Raw genomic sequence first — 21716 nt, forward strand, 5'->3', positions numbered from 1 at the left:
GACCTACATTCCCTCCAATGCGTTATGTGTGGTTTCCTCCGAGGCTATGGGTCCCCCTTCTTCCAGCCAGAGGTGGTACTCCCTTCCATTGTTAAATATAATTATATACATTCCAGCAGCTTCAGTTGCAAATTACTACATGTTACACCCGCAAGCTGCATTCCATGCAACTTGCAGTTGAAAATATGTTATTATTGATATTTTAAAATTAAATCAAAGTTATCTCGGCCCCCCCCCAAAAAAAAAAAAAACAAAAAAAAATATATACTGTATATACATACATACATATACTTCGTCTGTCCGACATAGACAGCTTTGGAGAGCTAGTACAGTATATATAGTGAAAATATATCTTTGAGGAAAGTCAAAGGTGATTTGTAGGTACCATCATATATTTCAAATTTCACCTAATAAAGCACATTTACATATTCAAATACCCAAGGAAATATACTTTATTTAAGTTAACTACCAGGAAGACTCCAGACAATTATACATGACTTAAGAGAATGAAATTGAACACTTATCAAAACTAATTTTTTAAATCATTTTAATTGTGTGCACTGTCTCTTTAATAAAGTGATAAGAGCATGATATAAAAAGTCATTATCCAGTTAATTAAAACATTAAGAGGAATTTTGATGACTATGCTTAGTACTCGTCTCCTTCTATCTCTCCATCACCATCAGCAGAATCCACACCAACTTCCTCGTAGTCCTTCTCCAAGGCTGCCAGGTCCTCCCGAGCCTCTGAAAACTCTCCCTCCTCCATGCCTTCACCTACGTACCTGAAATGGACACCATTTAATAAGTTTAGGTGGCAATAACAACGAACCGGTGTTGTATAGTATATACAACACGAACCTATAGTAACTATATTCTGCATATTCCCTGAGTTTCATGATATACACTTCCGATTTAAATAGAATATCATTTCCTATAAGGAACAAACATTAAATTAGTAAGTAAATAGCGGGGGATAGTCATCAGGTTGAGAGGATTCCTATTGAAGTAAAATTATAAAGGAATAAATTTGAATGGCTGAAAGGTAGTTGAAATGAAGGTATAAGTAGCCTAATCTGCTTACATTTCTACATCTTGTGAGAACTAATGTCTTCTATAATATTTAGTTTAAAAAAATTAAGATTAACAATAGCCAATACTTAATATCATGAATTTATATAATTATATATTTTTCTTCTGCTCAATGATTGACTCTCACATATAAAAGATTATGTTTTTCTGATTTCTTGTCGGCATTTTGAATAGTAGTTAATTCCGTGCACTGAATTATACATCAGAATGAAATCATAATGGTAGTGCCTTATCTTGATAATTACTGGTTCATTTTCACATTTACATTAATCATAGTTACTGCTCATTATGTAGACATTTATCAAGTTGATAAACTTTATTGAAGACGATGTTAAACTTACAATTACCATTGTGACTTATGGAAGGTCAAACCATTGTGCCTGAAATTTTTTAGTTGTATTTTTAGACTGAAACAAAATTATAATTATCGCTTCGACGGGGAAATGATTCCACGCGTGTATCGACCAGGTTGTGATTCATACGATAGACTGTGAGCAGCCGCGTCCTACAGGAGGCCTGGTCGAGGACTGAGCCGTGGGGACGTTGAGCCCCGAAATCATCGCAAGGTAGCCCATGTCACCCAACTTGCTAAAGTGATACTTGAACAAATAGATTACCTGCATAACTTATTACCATTCCCACCTCGTAAGCCTTTATGTTCCTTTACAAGAACTGGGCTTGTGTATCTCCATTATTTGATAACGCCCCTACAGCCGAAATATTATCTTTATATAAGTCTAATGTTATCAACTGCATTTCTCTAGATCGATGTTTCTACTTTTAGCTCTCTTTAACTAACTGCACAATAGTATTTTTAGTATTTTTTTATACTAAACTTAACATCGATAACATGCTCGTAAAGATAATTATACTTTTTTATATGAAAATACAGCTGAAAAAATGTTGTAAAATATGTGTGCAGATACATTGAACTTCTTCAATATAAATAACTTGCATAACAATAGTATTTTTTAAGACTAAACTTAGCATCGATAACGTGCTCGAAAAGGTAATTACACTTTTTTACATGAAAATACAGCTGAAAAAAATGTTGTAAAAGATGAGTGCAGATACATTGAACTTCCACAATATAAATAACTTGCATAACAATAGACTTAATAAAGTATTCTTTACATTATTTAGAACTCACCAGTGTACAAAAGCTCTCTTAGCATACATAAGATCAAACTTATGATCTAGACGTGCCCAGGCTTCTGCAATAGCAGTGGTGTTGGACAACATGCAGACAGCTCTTGACACCTTGGCCAGGTCTCCCCCAGGCACGATTGTTGGAGGCTGGTAGTTGATGCCCACCTGACAATTGAAAATATTTATCACTTTCTCATATTGGCATTGAAAATTGTGTGAACAATGATAAACAGTTAAAAAGCAGGTTTACAACATAAACGTTATATTAAGAATATTTTCAACATATATTAATGATTATTTTATCCATCTTAATTAATGCAGGCGATGAGTCACAATAACGTGGCTAAAGTATGTTGACCAGACCCCACACTAGAAAGTGAAGGGACGACGACGTTTCGGTCCGTCTTGGACCATTCTCACAATCGACTTGAGAATGGTCCTGGGCCAGATTCACGAAAGCACTTACGCAAACATTTGCGAACCTGTACATCTTTTCTCAATCTTTGGCGGCTTTGTTTCCAATTATTAATTAGTTAATGAGCTCCGAAGCACCAGGAAGCTGTTTATAACAATAACAACAGTTGAATGGGAAGTTTTCATGCTTGTAAACTGTTTAATAAATGTAACCAAAGCCCTCAAAGATTGAGGAAAGATGTACACGTTCGTAAGTGCTTGCGTAAGTGCTTTCGTGAATCTGGCCCCAGGACGGACCGAAACGTCGTCGTCCCTTCACCTTCTAGTGTGTGTGGTCTCGTCAACATCTTAATTCATGTTAGTCATAATAAAATCAGTCCATTACTTTAAAGCCTGTTGGGCACCAGTCAACAAACTGAATCGTGCGCTTCGTCTTGATAGTGGCGATAGCCGCATTAACGTCCTTGGGAACCACATCTCCACGATACAGCAAGCAACATGCCATGTACTTTCCATGACGCGGGTCACACTTCACCATCTGCAAAGGAATTGATTAAAGGCAATATTATCCAACAAGAAATAACGGGAATTATAAATTGTACAAGAGACTCCATTTTGCTGCGTATCCTTTGTTGAATCGTGAGGAGAGCGCCTCTCGTTTACATACCTGGTTGGCTGGTTCAAAGCAGGCATTGGTGATTTCCGAGACTGAAAGCTGTTCATGATAGGCTTTCTCCGCCGAGATGACGGGAGCATATGTCACCAGTGGGAAGTGAATACGTGGGTAAGGCACAAGATTGGTCTGGAACTCTGTGAGGTCAACATTGAGGGCACCGTCAAATCTGCAAAAGGACCACGCAATGTAGGATTTTTGTTTTGCAGCACATGTGTATCTCATACACGTGAGATGACTAGTGTTCTCGACATGACTGCTACACCTGTCATGACTGGTGTTCCCGACATGAGTGCTACACCTGACATAACGTGACTGACACCTGACATGACATGCAACTGTCATAACAATGATGCCATGATGACCAGACCACACTAGAATGTGAAGGGACGACGACGTTTCGGTCCGTCCTGGACTATTCTCAAGTCGATTGTGAATGGTCGCCTTGAGAATGGTCCAGGACGGACCGAAACGTCGTCGTCCCTTTACATTCTAGTGTGTGGTCTGGTCATCATACTTTAGCCACGTTATTGTAACTCATCGCCTGCAAATGATGCCATATTTATTGACAATGACGTGAACAGGATGCCCTCAATACACTGACACTTCATGTTGTTGGTTATACAGACGATACCACTATTTTTGTGTCGACAGAAGACTCGGTGGTGAATGTTCAGGATGAGTTAGACAACTTTGAGAGAGCAATAGATGGTGTTATTAACAAAAACAAAACGTGTAGTATGGGGCTTAACAGTTTGTGTAATAAGGTTACCTGGACAGGTTCATGGTTCAGGGTAGTGGAGTCTATTAAGACTCTGGATTTGCTGGTGTAAAACATACGGAGCAACATTGGTTACAATTAGGCAAGTACTATGTAGAAATATAATAGTAACTACGAATATGTTGTCAAATAAGAGATTAACCCTGTTTCAGAAGGCTGTAATAATCAATTGCAAAATTTTGTCTAAAGTGTGGTATTTGTCTCTCAGTTTTCCAATTGATAAAATTACTATGGAGAGTGACAAAGCTATTTTTACATATGTATGTTATGGTGGATACCAACCAATTAAACGGACTACACTATGCAAAGGTAAGAAAGACGGTGGAGTACTTACCTAGTTTTACCTAGTATAAACTATAAAATGTACTATTTTCCATTGTAAATTGATGTAATTATAATCTTTATATAACATGTTATTTAATAAAAAAAGTACACAAATACCCCGCCCCCCTCTTCACTTCATCACTGGTTCCCGCATTACAATAATGAACCTGTGAGTTTACCTGTAAAATAATAAAAACACCCAAAATAAAGTAACAAATTTACTTTTTTAATATTGATCTTAAATATTCAGTACTTTTAATTGCAGTTATTTAACAAATAAACTACGTATTACTAATATGTTTACTTTATGCTCAAAAATAAATTTGTCTAGAAAGGTCCAATTCACTACTAATGGTTTTTGTGACAAGAATAGGCTACAGTAGCTACTGTATTGCATTCTCAACGTTTTATTTAAAAAATAAAGTTTAAATTAGTTTTTTATAAGTAACTTAAACACTTGGCCTCAGGATAATAACTTGTATACGATATACCTTAATATAACATTTTAAATTGCACACTTGAAAATAAACCCTTTATTTATGATTAAAGAAGTAGGCTAAATTGCAGTATGTTGATGACAGGAAAATATATATGCTGTTTACAGCTTAATTTATAACTTCCACCCAGCCAGACATATCGTAGCTACTGTGCTAGCAAGAGTTCCGCGCCCAGTCAATACACAAAGGCTTATAGGTATAGGTTAAGTAATAATTGTAATTACGAAGCAATAAGATGCTTATCTTAACATACAGTACTAAGAAGGTTAGGTAAGGTCGGTGTTTTCTATTAAGCTTTTCAAGGTAAACTAAAATATTCACAATAAATTAGTATGTCACATATGCACTTATTTAATAAGTCAATATTGACCGTAGAAAGTGCGAGAACGGGTTGCAGTACAACTGTCGCCACAACAGTTTAACTTTGATAAGCTAAAACTGTTAAACATTTAATTGTTTTACTATACTCATTTGCGTTAAAATCTACCATTGGATAGATCTTGCAATACAAAAAGTAACAAATTCCAAAATAAAGTTCCAAAATTAGGCCTACCTGAGCGAGGCTGTAATGGAAGAGACAATTTGACCAATAAGGCGGTTGAGGTTGGTGTAGGAAGGACGCTCAATATCGAGGTTTCTTCGGCAGATATCATAGATGGCCTCGTTGTCTACCATGAAGGCACAGTCTGAATGTTCCAGGGTAGTGTGGGTAGTTAATATGGAGTTGTAGGGTTCCACGACTGCCGTAGCAACCTGATGGAAAATGATTATACATAAATTTTAAATTTTGCCCCGAGGGGCGAGTTTATTGGGCAGCGCCACTCATCTTGTGAGTGGACACACCGCCATAGTGACAGTATTGGGCAGCGCCGCTCATCTTGTGAGTGGACACACCGCCATAGTGACAGTATTGGGCAGCGCCGCTCATCTTGTGAGTGGACACACCGCCATAGTGACAGTATTGGGCAGCGCCGCTCATCTTGTGAGTGGACACACCGCCATAGTGACAGTATTGGGCAGCGCCACTCATCTTGTGAGTGAACACACCGCCATAGCAGCATGTACAACACTCCCCAATAGGAAGAAAACCCTAACATATTGTTCAATAGTTACCTAAAGGAGCATGTAGGAGTTCTGTTCACCGCCGGATGATATATTCATATAAATGAACCCAATTATGGGCCAGGTTCTCAAAAATAAGTATATCCTCTCAACAGATCCTATAGTATGTTAATTAAAACTCCTTTTAAATAATATTTTCTCCAAAAATAAAAGCAGGGATGTTAGAGGAACATGCACCGGAGAGCTATTGGCTCTTCAACCAAATCGCAATATAATTTAATTTTGCTGCCTACCACACATAAATATAGAACATTTATTAATTTTTAATGTAAGACTCGGTGTTTTAACTCTCCTAAGAATTTCTTTTTCTGATTCCGAACTTATACTGCTACCTGTGTACAATATATTATAACAAAACTGTTTATCAAAACTATTCCCTGTAAATTTGCTTAACTTAATATACCTGCTGGCCATCATCTGTAGAGGCCGTTGTGGGGGAAGGCTCATGATATTTTCTGATACGTTTTTTCCAATAACGTTATGACGTATAGAACTGTCTTCATCTTTACCAATTTGGGGAGGGGTAGGTAATTTCATTGATTATTAAATTCTCCTATCCTCTCTGGACAATTATCTCCCCAACTCATAAAAGCATAAAGAGGGATATTAATTATGATGTACAGGCTGCAGAAACTCATAACATCTAGGTTAAGCTCACCTGTGGTGCCGGGTAGACGGAAAATTCGAGCTTACTCTTCTTGCCATAATCAACAGAAAGACGTTCCATGAGCAGTGAGGTGAAGCCTGATCCCGTCCCGCCACCGAAGGAATGAAAGATCAAAAATCCCTGAAAAATATTATATAATTATAGAATGTTGTTTATGGCTTGATACGTTTAAAAATATTTGTTTAGACTTCAACTCATGATCTGAGACATGGTGAAGAGGCCATCTCTCATTGTGAAGGAATACATGTGATATGAGAAGTTTGTGTAATGGAAATCATTTATCATCTTAGCAGGAGCTGTTCATTCGATATTTGGGCTGTTGACAGCTTAAATGAGTTCTTTGTTACCCCCCGTGTCCTGTGACTTATGAAGAAGAAATATAATTGTTTCTAAAGGAAACTAAAAAAATAGAGTAATGCATGATGATGTGTTAACGTCATTGTGCTTCGTAAGCCTTTGTTCAGCTCTGATTACAAGCTATCAGATTATTATATATATGATGCTGTCTGCTGTCTTTTTAATAACCTCAACATATCACTGAAATTAACTATTTTAACAGCCATTTAAATTAATTCCTCAGCACTGTACCAAAGTTAATCTTACACTATATCATAATTAAATACAAAGAATAAGAGCTATTTGTTTTGTCAAGTTACATATCGTTTTTGTGGTACGACAAAATTCATTTACTATCAAATTATGTTGAAAAACATTAAAGATCTAACAAACTTTTGTTTTATTTTATTTTTTAGATCACCTGAAGGCCGGTACACATGTCTGCAATTTTCCGTAGTCTATCCAGCACCAGGTCAACGATCTCCTTTCCAATTGTATAGTGACCACGGGCATAATTGTTGGCTGCGTCTTCCTTCCCAGTTATAAGCTGCTCAGGGTGGAACAGCTGACGGTAAGTCCCTGTGCGCACCTCATCTGACCAAAGGAAGAGTCGTATGATTGGCGAGGCTTTAGGTGTCACACTATACATTCCTTGTATTATTTCCTCGTCACATGCGTTATAAGTTGGGTTTATAAGTTATGAATATTGATCACGTGAGGAAATACTTATTACTTAACACTTGCGCATTTCATTTAAAATCCTACCAGCCTAGATCATTTCTTAGTCCTACCCGAGAGTGAAACGTCCAGAACCTCCAGGGATTCATCTTAAAACCTCCATAACCCTTAGGGTGCCATCTTTAAACCTCCAGAACCCCCAGGGAGTCATCTTAAAACCTCCATAACCCTTAGGGTGTCATCTTTAAACCTCAAGAACCCCCAGGGAGTCATCTTAAAACCTCCATAACCCTTAGGGTGCCATCTTTAAACCTCCAGAACCCCCAGGGAGTCATCTTAAAACCTCCATAACCCTTAGGGTGTCATCTTTAAACCTCCAGAACCCCCAGGGAGTCATCTTAAAACCTCCATAACTTTCCTTAGGGTGCCATCTTTAAACCCTCAGAACCCCAGGGGGTGTCATCTTAAAACCTCCATAACCCTAGGGTGCTATAATTAAACCTCCAGATTCCCAAGGGTGTCATCTTAAAACCTCTATAACCTCTGAGGTTCTGGAGGAACCTCTTAAAACCTGTTCAGGACAGGGAAAGGTTGGACAAGGAGAGTGTGGTGGCGGTAATACACACCCACGACAGAAGGCTCCAAGTCTACAAACACTGCTCTCGGCACATGCTTTCCGGATGATGTTTCACTGAAGAAGGTGTTGAAGGAGTCGTCGCCGCCACCAATAGTCTTGTCTGAGGGCATCTGGCCGTCGGGCTGGATGCCGTGTTCAAGGCAGTACAGCTCCCAGCAGGCATTTCCCATCTGTACGCCCGCCTGCCCGATGTGGACGCTGATGCACTCACGCTGTTCAGGGAAAAAAATATACAGTGGTTATTTTAAGAGAATAATTTTTCCCCTAACAAAGTCATGCATGTTTTTGCGCAATACAGGATAAACTATATAGACTTGTATTTTGTTATTTGCATGTGTAATTATACTTTAGTCCACAGAGCCCAGGAATGTAAGCATTATAATTATAAGGTGTGCAAGATGTATGTAATTGTTAGTGTAATAATCTTCCTTTGTGTTGTCTGTAATCCTTTTTGCGCTACTGCTCACAGGATGAGTATGGGGCGCACAGTCAACTAGCCGCCTTTGGCGGCAACAATCAAAATCAATTGTCAGTGTATAAACACCGAAAAGCCTCATATTATTCTAACAACTTTAATCAGAATTTTGTACCGTTTCCTGAATCTGGTTGTACTAGGAGCCAAGAACACAGAAGCAGTGTACTAATCAACGCTGGTGATGTACACAATGCCTATCGTATAGAATAGTGATATTGAAATTTAAATTTAAATTTAAATAGGTTTATTGAGGTAAAATACACACAAAGGGATGAGGTAGCTCAAGCTATTTTCACCCCCGTTCAGTACAACGTATTCATACATATTGTCGGAAAATCCGACACCATTTAATATATCATACAGACAGATAATAGCTGTATTGTATAAACAAGTTACCCATAGAAAACGTAACTTGTAGTGGAATTACCGTCTAAAGAAAACGGGATATCATCACCACATACTATTATAATTCACCAGCTATTCTGCTGGGAATTATTCTTAAATACATTAGTCTTTGGACTTTACCATCATAAAACATCTCATATAAATTAACTTAATTATCAGTATTAAAGTAGAGTAAATGTGACCCTTCTATCACTTATTGACATCTGGACAATGTAAGCCAGGCGTCAGGGTGAGGGAGGGCAGCCATTGTTGTGTCACCTCCGAGACGCGTGGAGCAAATTCGGCTCCTATCATATCTGGACAATGTTGGCCAGTAGCGTCAATAGTATGGAGTGTTAGACATTGCCATTGTTGATATCAGACCAGAGGCTCACGGGAGCAAATTCGGCTCCTGTTAATTTTACTTGGACGTAGTGTTATGGAAACCAAAGGTGTACCATCTTCAACACGCTGTCAACAAATCAAGTTAAGTGTTCTTTCCGAAACCCATTATCTATCATTAGTGGCCATTAATGTCATTGGGTAGGGTTAGACGGTTAGAGCACGAGATAGCCTCAAACTAAAGGTAATTAAGCCAGGTCTTTATTGTTCCATGTACAGTATTTTCTCTGATATGCCTGTCATATATAGGTATCTGGCTTTACAGCTAGCGCCCTTTTGACAGGTCAAGACGAGGAAGTATCCTTTGTGCATCAGTTACCAGGGTGATGGAAGCTACCTCAAAGAGGGAAAATGTGGAGTCTACACCCTAGTTATACCTGGTGGACTAACCTGCTGTACTATAAGATAAGGAACCTCTTCAATGTATGTAGTCTAATACTGTAGTTTGATTGGCTGCATATATATAAATTTAATTAATATAAACCCCCCTAATGTGTAGAGGATCGATTTGTGAGATTGAGATTATTGCAGAAATACAGTCCACTTATCATTATACAAATTGCTATCGAAGTATATAAATTAATGTAAATATAAATTCATATAAATTAAATAAATATAAATCTCACAGGTCGGTTCCCACACATATATAGACACATCACAAATAATAAACATATTACTGAACATTCTGAGTGATAAACATATCATCTGAAAGTAGTGATATCAATGTCCCGCGTCTATATCATCTTGAGGTTATCTTGAGATGATTTCGGAGCTTTAGTGTCCCCGCGGCCCGGTCCTCGACCAGGCCTCCACCCCCAGGAAGCAGCCCGTGACAGCTGACTAACACCCAGGTACCTGTTTTACTGCTAGGTAACAGGGGCATAGGGTGAAAGAAACTCTGCCCATTGTTTCTCGCCAGCGCCCGGGATCGAACCCGGGACCACAGGATTAAAAGTCCAGCGTGCTGTCCGCTCGGCCGACCGGCTCCCTGGTCCATGGCGATGGTTTTAATTAAGCGGTCTAATAATAAATATGTATTACCTTACCTACTACTGTACTTAATATTTTCCTTTCCTGTATACCCCCTCCCTCAATATTTATTTATTTATTTATTTATTTATATATACATATATATATATATATATATATATATATATATATATATATATATATATATATATATATATATTATTAAATATGACCGAAAAAGTAAGATTAATAATTCTAACACGAATTTTCTCAATCTTTCGTACATTTCGTTTCACTGTTGGAGGTAAATCAAAAATCAATTCTCCAAAATTCATTTTTATTTCTAGTCTGACGCGACACGAGCGCGTTTCGTAAAACTTATTACATTTTCAAAGACTTTAGTTCACAAATACACAACTGAATAGAACTTACGCATCTCAGATTTTATATCTACATTTGAGTGAGGTGGAAGGGGTGATGTGGCATTAATACAAGACAGAACAAGATGTGGTATTAATAGGGTATTAATTTCATCAACACAAGACAGAACAAGAGTATTAATAGGGTATTAATTTCATCAACACAAGACAGAACACGAAACAATGGATATTGAATAGAAGTGTTTGTAGAAAGCCTATTGGTCCATATTTCTTGATGCTTCTATATTGGAGCGGAGTCTTGAGGTGGGTAGAATATAGTTGTGTATATACAACTATATTCTACCCACCTCAAGACTCCGCTCCAATATAGAAGCATCAAGAAATATGGACCAATAGGCTTTCTACAAACACTTCTATTCAATATCCATTGTTTCGTGTTCTGTCTTGTGTTGATGAAATTAATACCCTATTAATACTCTTGTTCTGTCTTGTGTTGATGAAATTAATACCCTATTAATACCACATCTTGTTCTGTCTTGTGCTAATGCCACATCACCCCTTCCACCTCACTCAAATGTAGATATAAAATCTGAGATGCGTAAGTTCTATTCAGTTGTGTATTTGTGAACTAAAGTCTTTGAAAATGTAATAAGTTTTACGAAACGCGCTCGTGTCGCGTCAGACTAGAAATAAAAATGAATTTTGGAGAATTGATTTTTGATTTACCTCCAACAGTGAAACGAAATGTACGAAAGATTGAGAAAATTCGTGTTAGAATTATTAATCTTACTTTTTCGGTCATATTTAATAATATATGTCTACAGGAAAGACTGCTACCAAAATATACTAATATATATATATATATATATATATATATATATATATATATATATATATATATATATATATATATATATATACAAGAAGGTACATTGGGATTGTGAAGATACATAATATGGTAATTACAATCTTGTAAAGCCACTAGTACGCGCAGCGTTTCGGGCAGAAACACTTCAAATATGATACCAGATCAGGGAATAGAGAACTGTACAAGGAGCCAAAGAGGACAATTGGCTATGAAAGTAGACAGAAGATAAGAGTAAATGAGGGATATAGGAGGTGGAAATTGAAATTGAAATTGAAATAAGTTTATTGAGGTAAAATACACACAAAGGGATGAGGTAGCTCAAGCTATTCTCACCCCGTTCAGTACAACGTGTTAATATATACATAGACACACATCACAAATAAACATATTACCAAACATTCTGAGAGGTAAACATATACATTTCCTCCCTCACAAGTAGTATGGTATCAGACGTACACACAAATACTTTTATGACCTAGGTATACTGTATAGACAATTTGCAAGACACCTGCAGATAATTCAACAAAATATTACAATCTTGGTGCAAAATTCTTATATCTCTCAAGAATATCATCAACCTTTCCGTTGTGACACATCCAGGCTATTTGTTCAGGAACAGTCCTTATCTCAGTGTTTCTATATACACTAATCAACGGACAATCAAGAACATAATGGGCAAGGGTGTGAGACCTTAACATACCACATAGTTTACACTTCGTGTTATTACCATGAACATCTATCCCATATTCCCAGTAATATTTGTACCCAAGCCTGAGCCGCATGTACACAGAGTCACTCCAAGCATTTCTCCTTTTACCATAAGTGAAATGGGTGTTTTGACTCACATACATGTAGTGTTGCATGGTTTGACTACTCTCATACATTATCTCTCTCCTCTCCACTCCCGCCTGTGCCTGAATATTTCTGATTTTGCTTCTTATTTGTCTCATTGTGAATTCACATTCGATGTCAACTTGTGGTTTTGATGTGGCACGTTTGGCCAAGTCATCCGCCACCTCGTTAAGCACTATTCCAACATGAGATGGAATCCACATGAATTTCACACTATAACCTTTCAGCTGTATCTCAGTTATTCTTCTCTTACAGTCCTCCACTATAGACATGAAGACTGGGTTTCTACTGTTTAAGGACTCCAGTGCTCCTCGGCTATCGACAAATACAAAAACATTTTTGTCGTCATGACGTACTTCCTCCAAACACGCCAGAATGGCCTGCAGTTCAGCTTGTGTGGATGATATATAATTACTAAGCCGGAGTTCAATTATCCTGTCCACAGTCCCAAACTCCGTATAATCCCTTATTAGGACACCACACCCTGCCCTGCCATCCTCCGCCACCGACCCGTCGCAATATACATGTAAACTGTTGCCTCTTGGTAACCGAGATATCATGCTTCCATACAAACACCGTAATTGTCCCGGTTCATGATGAATCTTTTTCACCTTGAGGGGTACAATTTCGACGTCTATTTTCTGTACTTTCCAGGGAGCAGACATATTACACTTTCGAGAGGGTTTACAGCAGTCAAGTACGTCGTATTCCCTGAGGTCATGAGCTAATCCTCTCGTATAGCGAGTCTCCCTCAGTTTCCTGGAAGTGTGTACGTCACTCAAGCAGGTCTGAACGCTCTCAAACAGCTTATCCCCTCCTTTTCTCCGCATGAAACGAATAGATACTCTAGTGTTAATGTCACGGACTCTATCACACACACTCTGTAAATTTAATTCCATTCTCATTATTTCAATCATTGCATTTCTTTGACATCCAAGAATAATCCTCATAGCCTCGTTCTGTATCAGCTCTATTTTTTGAATTCTGCCTTGGCCTGTGTAAGACAATACGGGTGCTGCGTAGTCTATCAGGGATCGAACAGTGCTTATGTATAACATCCGCAAGATAGGTACCCCAACACCTTTACCAGAAAAAGCCAGTGCTTTTAGAGGATGCAGACGGGCTTTACATAAGGTGCTGATATGATTTATTTCAGCATTTTTACTCTCACATGTGTATCCAACATACATGCCCAGATACTTGTACTTCTGTACACGGCTCAGTTCCACACCATTTAGAGTAAGTGTTATATTTCTTCGTTTCCTATACTCGTATTTGGTTTTATCTGCATTTATAACTAAGCCTAACTTGTGACAGGTTGTACCAAGTATGTTAAGAGCATCTTGAATTTTGTTCCCAGAAGTGCCTTGTATAAGAATGTCATCAGCATATATGATCGTCGTGACCCCTGGAGGATACATCTCTGATGCTAATCTGTTCATTAATACATTGAATAAGGTGGGACTTAATACTCCCCCTTGTGGGGTACCTAACTGAAACCTCCGTTCCTCAGACATGTATCCCTGGTAATACACCTGACCTTTTCTGCCTTGCAGGTAATCCCTTATCCAGTGTAGCAATCTCCCTGTTATTCCCAGATTGGCTAATTCGTATAAGATTACTTCCCCATTGGCTTTATCAAACGCTCCTTGTAGATCAACAAAAACTCTACAATTGTCATCCACATTAGACAAACACTTTAAGAGACAATCCGCAGTACTTTTGCCTTTGATAAAACCAAAGAGATTATTGGACATGTTATCACCTACAAGGTAGAGTAGCCTATTTAACAAAATCCTTTCCATCATTTTACAAAAGCAGGATATTAAGGAGACAGGTCTGTAGCCTCCGTTTGACTTAGGGATAGGAATGATGACAGCCTCTTTCCATTTTCTTGGTAACTTTCCCTCTCTATAACTCATATTAAACAAATCAAGTAAGGGATTAGGTTTCATACCGGCTAAATAATTAAGTATGTCATACGTTACTCCATCTTTTCCCGGAGCAGTGGAGCTGCCACTTTTTATAGCATCCAGTAGCTCATCGTGGGTTATCTCAGTGCATGCTATAGATCTTGTATTTAAGGCACATAAAGTTACTCCATTTCTAATATTTTCCCATGACTCAATGGTGACTCTCGTGTCTGCAGGTAAGGACTCCATACCAGCAGCACTTGCCCATTTATCTACTAACTCATTAGCAACTTTCCCTGGATCTGAGTGAGCAATGAATTTAGTCTTACAACCCCTGACTTTATTTACTGCTCTCCATATGTCTTTAAGGTTCTTAGTATTACCAATGGCCTGAGCAAAGTCTTGCCAGTATCTGTCCCGCGCCTCCTTCCTCACCTGACTGCATTCCCTAGCCACTTCCAACATTGTATTTTTCTCTTCATCCCTCCTTCCATTTTTTAACCATGCTTTATGCGCACCCCGTAGCATTCTCTCCCATCCCTTGACTTGCTGATCATTGGAATATTTAAATTTCTTAGGTCCGTGCGTCTTGCTTCCCCTGCCCCCGTTATTTTCCCTCTGTACTAATTTCTCTATGTTCACGACCATGTCCTCGTAAAAACTATCAACGCAGAGCGGCGTGTAATGTTGATACCAATCTCCCATATTTTGAATAAAATAATTTTTCATATCTTTCTTAATATTTAGCCTTTTCCTTTGAAAGTGGACTTGTTTTTTCCCCAGTGGTAATTCAACGTTCAAGGCAAAGTGGTCACTAAGTAGTTCCCGAACAACCCGAGCCTCCCCCATAATCCCCTGAGAGTTTAAAACGCAGGCATAGTCAAGCCGTCCTCCCTTGATGTGAGTTGGTTCATTGTTTCCCAATAGACAGGTATCTGGATGATCTTGTAGAAACTGTAACCACTTGACCCCATTAGCATTAATACTACCCACTGTCCCAAGGCTTGTGTGCCGAGCATTAAGGTCCCCAATGACCAGTGAAGGATTAGTATAAATGCAGTCAGGTAAATAGTTAGCGTCGAAGCAGTTCCTGGATACATACAAATTAACTACAATAAATTCCCCTTCCCTTAATGATAATTTAACACAAACACTCTCTATACCTTGCGTTTTTGATGGCGGTTCTACTAACTCTGCTGGTATGGAGTTCTTAACATAAATCGACGTGCCTCTGATGTTATTTGCAGCGAAGAGGTGAAACCCTTTATAGCCATTTAATTTCAATAATCCTTCATTCCTATCCCCTGTCTCCTGGAGAGCTACACCATCAATATCATTTCCCATCACATAACAATGAACATCTGTAACCCTGTTTCTCAAACCATTAACATTCCATGACAACACTTTCAGTCTAGGGTGATCCATTATTAATCAATTCATTGCCTAAGTCATCCCCAATAAGTTCACTAAATGATAGCCATACCTTGTATAACATCTCCCACCTCCTCCCAAGTTCACCAGTAAAAGCGACATTGCGATTCTCAAGAGATTTTTTCAGCCCTGAGATGTCCATTATTGGCCCAAATGATTCCTTCATTTTATGTGTAATTATAGGGTTCTTCCTTTCACTACGACTACCATCATTCACACACACTTCACTTTCCTTCATTTCATCACTCAATATTTCATCTTTGTCCTCAACCACTATATCCTGATTATCCTTCACCGTTTTGTGATTTTCCTTGACCTCCTGAACGTTTAATTTAGCCTCGATGGACTCGATTCTCTGCCCCAGATTTTGGAGGAACTCACCAACTTTTTTAAGTTCAGCCCACACTTCCTTGACCATATTATTATGACCCTCTCTCTGAGCCACAGTAGCCACTTCACTCACCGTTACACTGTCACTGCCGGAGTCCTGAGTGGTGGCGTGGCTGCTTGTTGCTGGAGCCTGCCTAAGTAAAGGTGACTCCTTTACCCACGCATTCGTCCGGTTCACTGGCACTGTTTGGGGCAGACTGTTTTGCTGTGCTCCCGGTGTCTGGGTAAGAGCTCTTGCTTGCTCTGTAACATTCACCGGCCGGAGAACAGCCATACTCGGCCTCTTGCTACACACAGCCGAGCTCGCATTGTGAACACCTCCACAGTTGCAGCATCTGGGAACTATTTTCTCACCCAGATTCAGTCTGTTTCTACACACAGTAGAGAGGTGAGACTTTCCGCAGAAACGACATCGTGGATCATTTTGACATCTCCAGGATTTATGCCCCCATCTGCAGCATTTCAGGCATATTATGGGCTCTTCCACATACTTTGCTACATGCCTGTAGCCAGCCCCGGTGATGAACACTTTTTCGGGTACGTCACCTCTCACTAGAGCCACCACCTGACTCCTAGCTTCACCTTTAATAAGGTGACGCTTGGCCCACACAAATCGTTGGTCGTCGAGTATAAACTCGGGGTCCAGAATCTGAGGGTATTTATAGATAATTACCTTCGTCAGCTTCTCGTTCCCCTCCGGTATTTCCATAAGAATTCCATCGTATCCTTGCTGGGTAAGATACTCCACTGCCTCCATAGAACCTACCGTTAAGTAAGGTCTGTTTACACCTTCCTTCAGCAGGGGCTCGAACTTGCGGTGTTCTCTTCCGAGTTTGACGGTCCACAGCAGCTTCTGATGATAGGCCAGCGTGCATGAGGCAGGGAAGAGAAGCCTCCATCTCCGCTGATCCTCACCTTCCTGACATCGTTCCGTCCGTTTGTCTGCATCAGTCTCGGCGTCGTTCTTCATTCTTTTATCGTTTCCGTTAAGTGTATTACTGTCCACACTACGCCTTGCCTCCTGTCTTCTTCGTTTCTTCTTATTCCTTGTCAGAACTTCTTGAAACACGCCCTCCTCGTCTGACTGGCTGCTTTCAGAGTCCATGTTAATAGCGCCGTGAGAAGTAGCCATGTCTTCTGGTGACTGAGTCTCCATCTCAGTACCCAGCATGGGGGGGGGGGGGGGGGAAGGTGCGGAGCAGGTATCTTGACCCGACCGCGTCCCAGGTAAGACGACTGATAGGAGGTGGAGAAATAGAAGAAAGGAGGGAAGACGCTTTATGAGTCATACCTCACCCATCATCTTCCACCCCCCCCCCAACCCCAGCCCCCGTCCCTCCACCGTCTCTTTCTCCCAAGCAAACACCCCCCCCCCTCCCCCACCACCAGACAACCCCTCCCCCTCCCCCACCACCAGACAACCCCTCCCCCTCCCCCACCACCAGACATCCCCTCCCCCTCCCCCACCACCAGACAACGCCCCCTCCCCCACCACCCCGTCATCCATACTTAGTTCACCCGCCGCTGAGCCGCGAGTACACAGGAAATAGTTGAAACTGAAGCAACTCCATTTTTATGTAGTTTCCTGCGTCGGATAACGATCTCGCAGAATACACAGTCCAATAAACTTGCGTCAGCTGTGCCCCAAGAAGGAGCTGTATAATCCTTATCTTTAGCTCACTGTATTTTCTGTCGTTATACAGCGAGCAGCACCAGGGGATGTAGATACCCACGGGGGGGGGGGGTTCTTGAGGTTATCTTGAGATGATTTCTGGGCTTTAGTGTCCCCGCGGCCCGGTCCTCGACCAGGCCTCCACCCCCAAGAAGCAGCCCGTGACAGCTGACTAACACCCAGGTACCTATTTTACTGCTAGGTAACAAGGGCATAGGGTGAAAGAAACCACCCTAAGGGGGGAGGGGGAAGACTTTAAACAGGAAGGAGGTAGGAACCCATAAAGAAACACCTGACATAGGAGAGGAGGAAATTCACAGGGGAGAACCTTATACAAGAAGGGGAAGGTTGAAACCCACAGGGGACGACCTTATATAAGAAGGGGAAGGTTGAAACCCACAGGGGACGACCTTATACAAGAACATAAGAACAAAGGTAACTGCAGAAGGCCTATTGGCCCATACTAGGCAGCTCCTATTTATATCCACCCAATCCCCCTCATATACATGTCCAACCCACGCTTGAAACAATCGATGGACCCCACCTCCACAACGTTACGCGGTAATTGGTTCCACAAATCAACAACCCTGTTACCGAACCAGTATTTACCCAAGTCTTTCCTAAATCTAAACATATCCAAGAACGGAGAAGTAACCCAATGGGCAAGACTTTATTGAAGAGGGAAAATGCCCGCTGGGGAAGATCTACAAGAAGAGGAAACCCACAGAAGAGGATCTTATAGAAGAAAGGTACAGTAGTACCTTTCTTCAAGTTTCAAGCATGGGTTGGACATGTATATGAGTGGGATTGGGTGGTTATAAATAGGAGCTGCCTCGTATGGGCCAATAGGCCTTCTGCAGTTGCCTTTGTTCTTTTGTTCTAGTAATTCATAAGTGATCATGTATAAGAAGGAGTAGGGGGGTAGTGACCGGCAGGAGAGATGGTGTAACAGAGAGGGGGAGGTAATGACCCCAAGAAGAAGACCTGCAACAGGAAAGGGGAGGCGACTATACTGCTGGACGCCGTCTGAGCACACTACCCCCTGCCTCTCAACACTCACCATTCTTGCTCTCTGCATTATGTAACGCTTGGTGATATACTGCACCTGTACCCAAGTATTTTCGGTTTGCCCGAAACGCTGTGCGTATTAGTGGCTTTAGGTATTGTATAAGAACATAAGAACAAGGTAACTGCAAAAGGCCTATTGGCCCATACGAGGCAGCTTCTATCTATAACCACCCAATCCCACTCATAAACATGTCCAACCCACGCTTGAAACAATCGAGGGACCCCACCTCCACCACGTTAAGCGGTAATTGGTTCCACAAATCAACAACCCTGTTGTTGATTAATAACCAGCTTTATTATATGCAAAAGAATATATCTCGAATCCCGTTTTTGTATGACAGACGTAAATGTTTATATTGTATGTATGGTGTGACCATAGTAAAAGCACTGGTCTCCTTATATGGTCAAATGCTCAATAACTGGTTATATACCGTAGCCGCTATATCCATGATGTCTAACACACCTCTAACCCTGCCCGTGGAGAACACAAGAAGAAATATCTGCTCCTTACCGTTGTAAATGTATGGTCACGTCTGTGGGAGAAAATAAGCTACAAAATAGTTACCCCTCAATAAGAGACCTATACACTAGAACTTTCGAAACATCAATTTTTTGTTATTCTCCAAGAATTGCTTCGTACTGAAGAGCAGTTCGATTTATTAATTTTTCATATCCCTGAGAGAGAGTCTTTCACAAGCTGTAGCTGTGCTCCAGGGAGGGTCCTACACTAGGTGTAGCTGACCCGCTGGGGAGAGGACCGTCCACTAGGTGTAGCTGACCCGCTGGGGAGAGGACCGTCCACTAGGTGTTAAAGTCTCGCAGGAAGACAGGGATGTAACCGTCCTTCAATTACAGCTCATCAGGTGGCGCAGCGGGGTATGACCGCCTGAGGTAACTCGCCGCCGCTTTACAATCTACACTTAAAGACATATTTCCTTGGTTGCACTCACCATATCCTTACCACATTGTCACTGTCTTCAGCGTGTCTTGACCACATCTTCGGCGTGTCTTACCTGGCGATGATTTCGGAGCTCAACGTCCCCGCGGCCGGGTCCTCGACCAGGCCTCCACCCCCAGGAAGCAGCCCGTGACAGCTGACTAACACCTAGGTACCTATTTTACTGCTAGGTAACAAGAGCATAGGGTGAAAGAAACTCTGCCCATTGTTTGTCGTCGGCGCCCGGGATCGAACCCGGGACCACAGGATCACAAGTCCAGCGTGCTGTCCGCTCGGCCGACCGGCTCCCCGGCCTCCTGCTACTTACCTGTGTTTGTATACGTCATGCGGGAGTGACCAGACCAAGTCCGGTACACCTGCTCTACACTCACAGTCTACACTTGCATTAAAATAATGACGGTATCCGGTCGTGGCTTCCGGACGTAAATAGACGTATCTGTCAGAAGCTCCTGTCCAACTTGTGAGCCCGGCACCGTCAGTCATCCCCGACGTGGGTATAGCGTTATCAACAACAACAATTGATGTTAAACCTAAGTGGAATACCACACACTGACTCAAGGAAATCTGCTATTGAAAGTTATATGTTAAAATAGGGCCACTGTTTGGGGAATGGCGGAAACGGGTGGAGTGAAGGGTGTTTGAGGGTTATCTTGAGGTTATCTTGAGATGATTTCGGGGCTTTTTTAGTGTCCCCGCGGCCCGGTCCTCGACCAGGCCTCCACCCCCAGGAAGCAGCCCGTGACATTTCCTGGACCATCAGGAAATTAAGACGTAATATAGTGATGGCAGGTGTTCTATTACTCCTGTTCCATAGCGCCTCTATCTTCCAAAACCCAGCAAGGCTTTATGGCTAATTACAGGCAAAGTACGATAGATTTTTTTGTATTAATTTTGTGGAGATGAGTGCGTAATGTCTAACGATATACATAGAGGAAAATAAATATATAATAATCCCTGGTTTTGGCACATTGTCACGTGGCACTGTTCTCTTTGACGCTTATCCTAATCCGCCCAAGTTGGGAACGTATCCAACAGTAATTACTGGGAAAAACTGAGTGAAGCCAGCCCCAAGCGTCTGGCCTCCATCCTTAAACAGACATTTCCATTTGTATGTGTGTGTGTATATATATATATATATATATATATATATATATATATATATATATATATATATATATATATATATATATATATATATACATACATATATATATATATATATATATATATATATATATATATATATATATATTATATATTTATATATATATATTATATATTTATATATACACACCAATTACATTATAGCAAGAGGCAAGAGGGTGGTGGAAACCAAGCGTAATGAAGTGATAAGGTTGGCTCGTCACGCAACACCTGTACAACGTTCAACCAGCTTGTTGTAGTCTCCCAGCTCACCCGCCACCATCATTACTGCCACTTCCGGTCAGTACCGCTACTTCCCATCCTCGCCGCCGCCGCCGCCGCCGCGCTGGGACCTCAGGCGGGAAATCACCATGCCCCCCCTCCCCCATCTCACACCAAGTCCCACACACATGCATAAAACCTTCCTCTCTCAAATAGTTAA

General features: G+C 40.7%; 1 protein-coding gene across 1 annotated transcript in view; it reads right to left on the bottom strand.

Moving 5' to 3' along the window:
- Positions 1 to 374: 374 nt before the first annotated feature.
- LOC123745038 (tubulin alpha-1A chain) overlaps positions 375 to 21716 on the bottom strand; it is a 32042-nt gene continuing 10700 nt past the window's right edge. The window contains exons 2-9 of the mRNA XM_045725306.2: positions 8359 to 8581; positions 7476 to 7648; positions 6710 to 6838; positions 5483 to 5682; positions 3322 to 3496; positions 3040 to 3192; positions 2242 to 2405; positions 375 to 784 (exon numbers count right to left, since the gene is read on the bottom strand). Of these exons, the coding sequence (XP_045581262.1) occupies positions 649 to 784; positions 2242 to 2405; positions 3040 to 3192; positions 3322 to 3496; positions 5483 to 5682; positions 6710 to 6838; positions 7476 to 7648; positions 8359 to 8581 (1353 nt within the window). The 3' untranslated portion in view covers positions 375 to 648. The remainder of the gene's footprint in view (positions 785 to 2241; positions 2406 to 3039; positions 3193 to 3321; positions 3497 to 5482; positions 5683 to 6709; positions 6839 to 7475; positions 7649 to 8358; positions 8582 to 21716) is intronic.

Source organism: Procambarus clarkii, chromosome 57 (genome assembly GCF_040958095.1).
Source record: "Procambarus clarkii isolate CNS0578487 chromosome 57, FALCON_Pclarkii_2.0, whole genome shotgun sequence".
Taxonomy (NCBI): domain Eukaryota; kingdom Metazoa; phylum Arthropoda; class Malacostraca; order Decapoda; family Cambaridae; genus Procambarus; species Procambarus clarkii.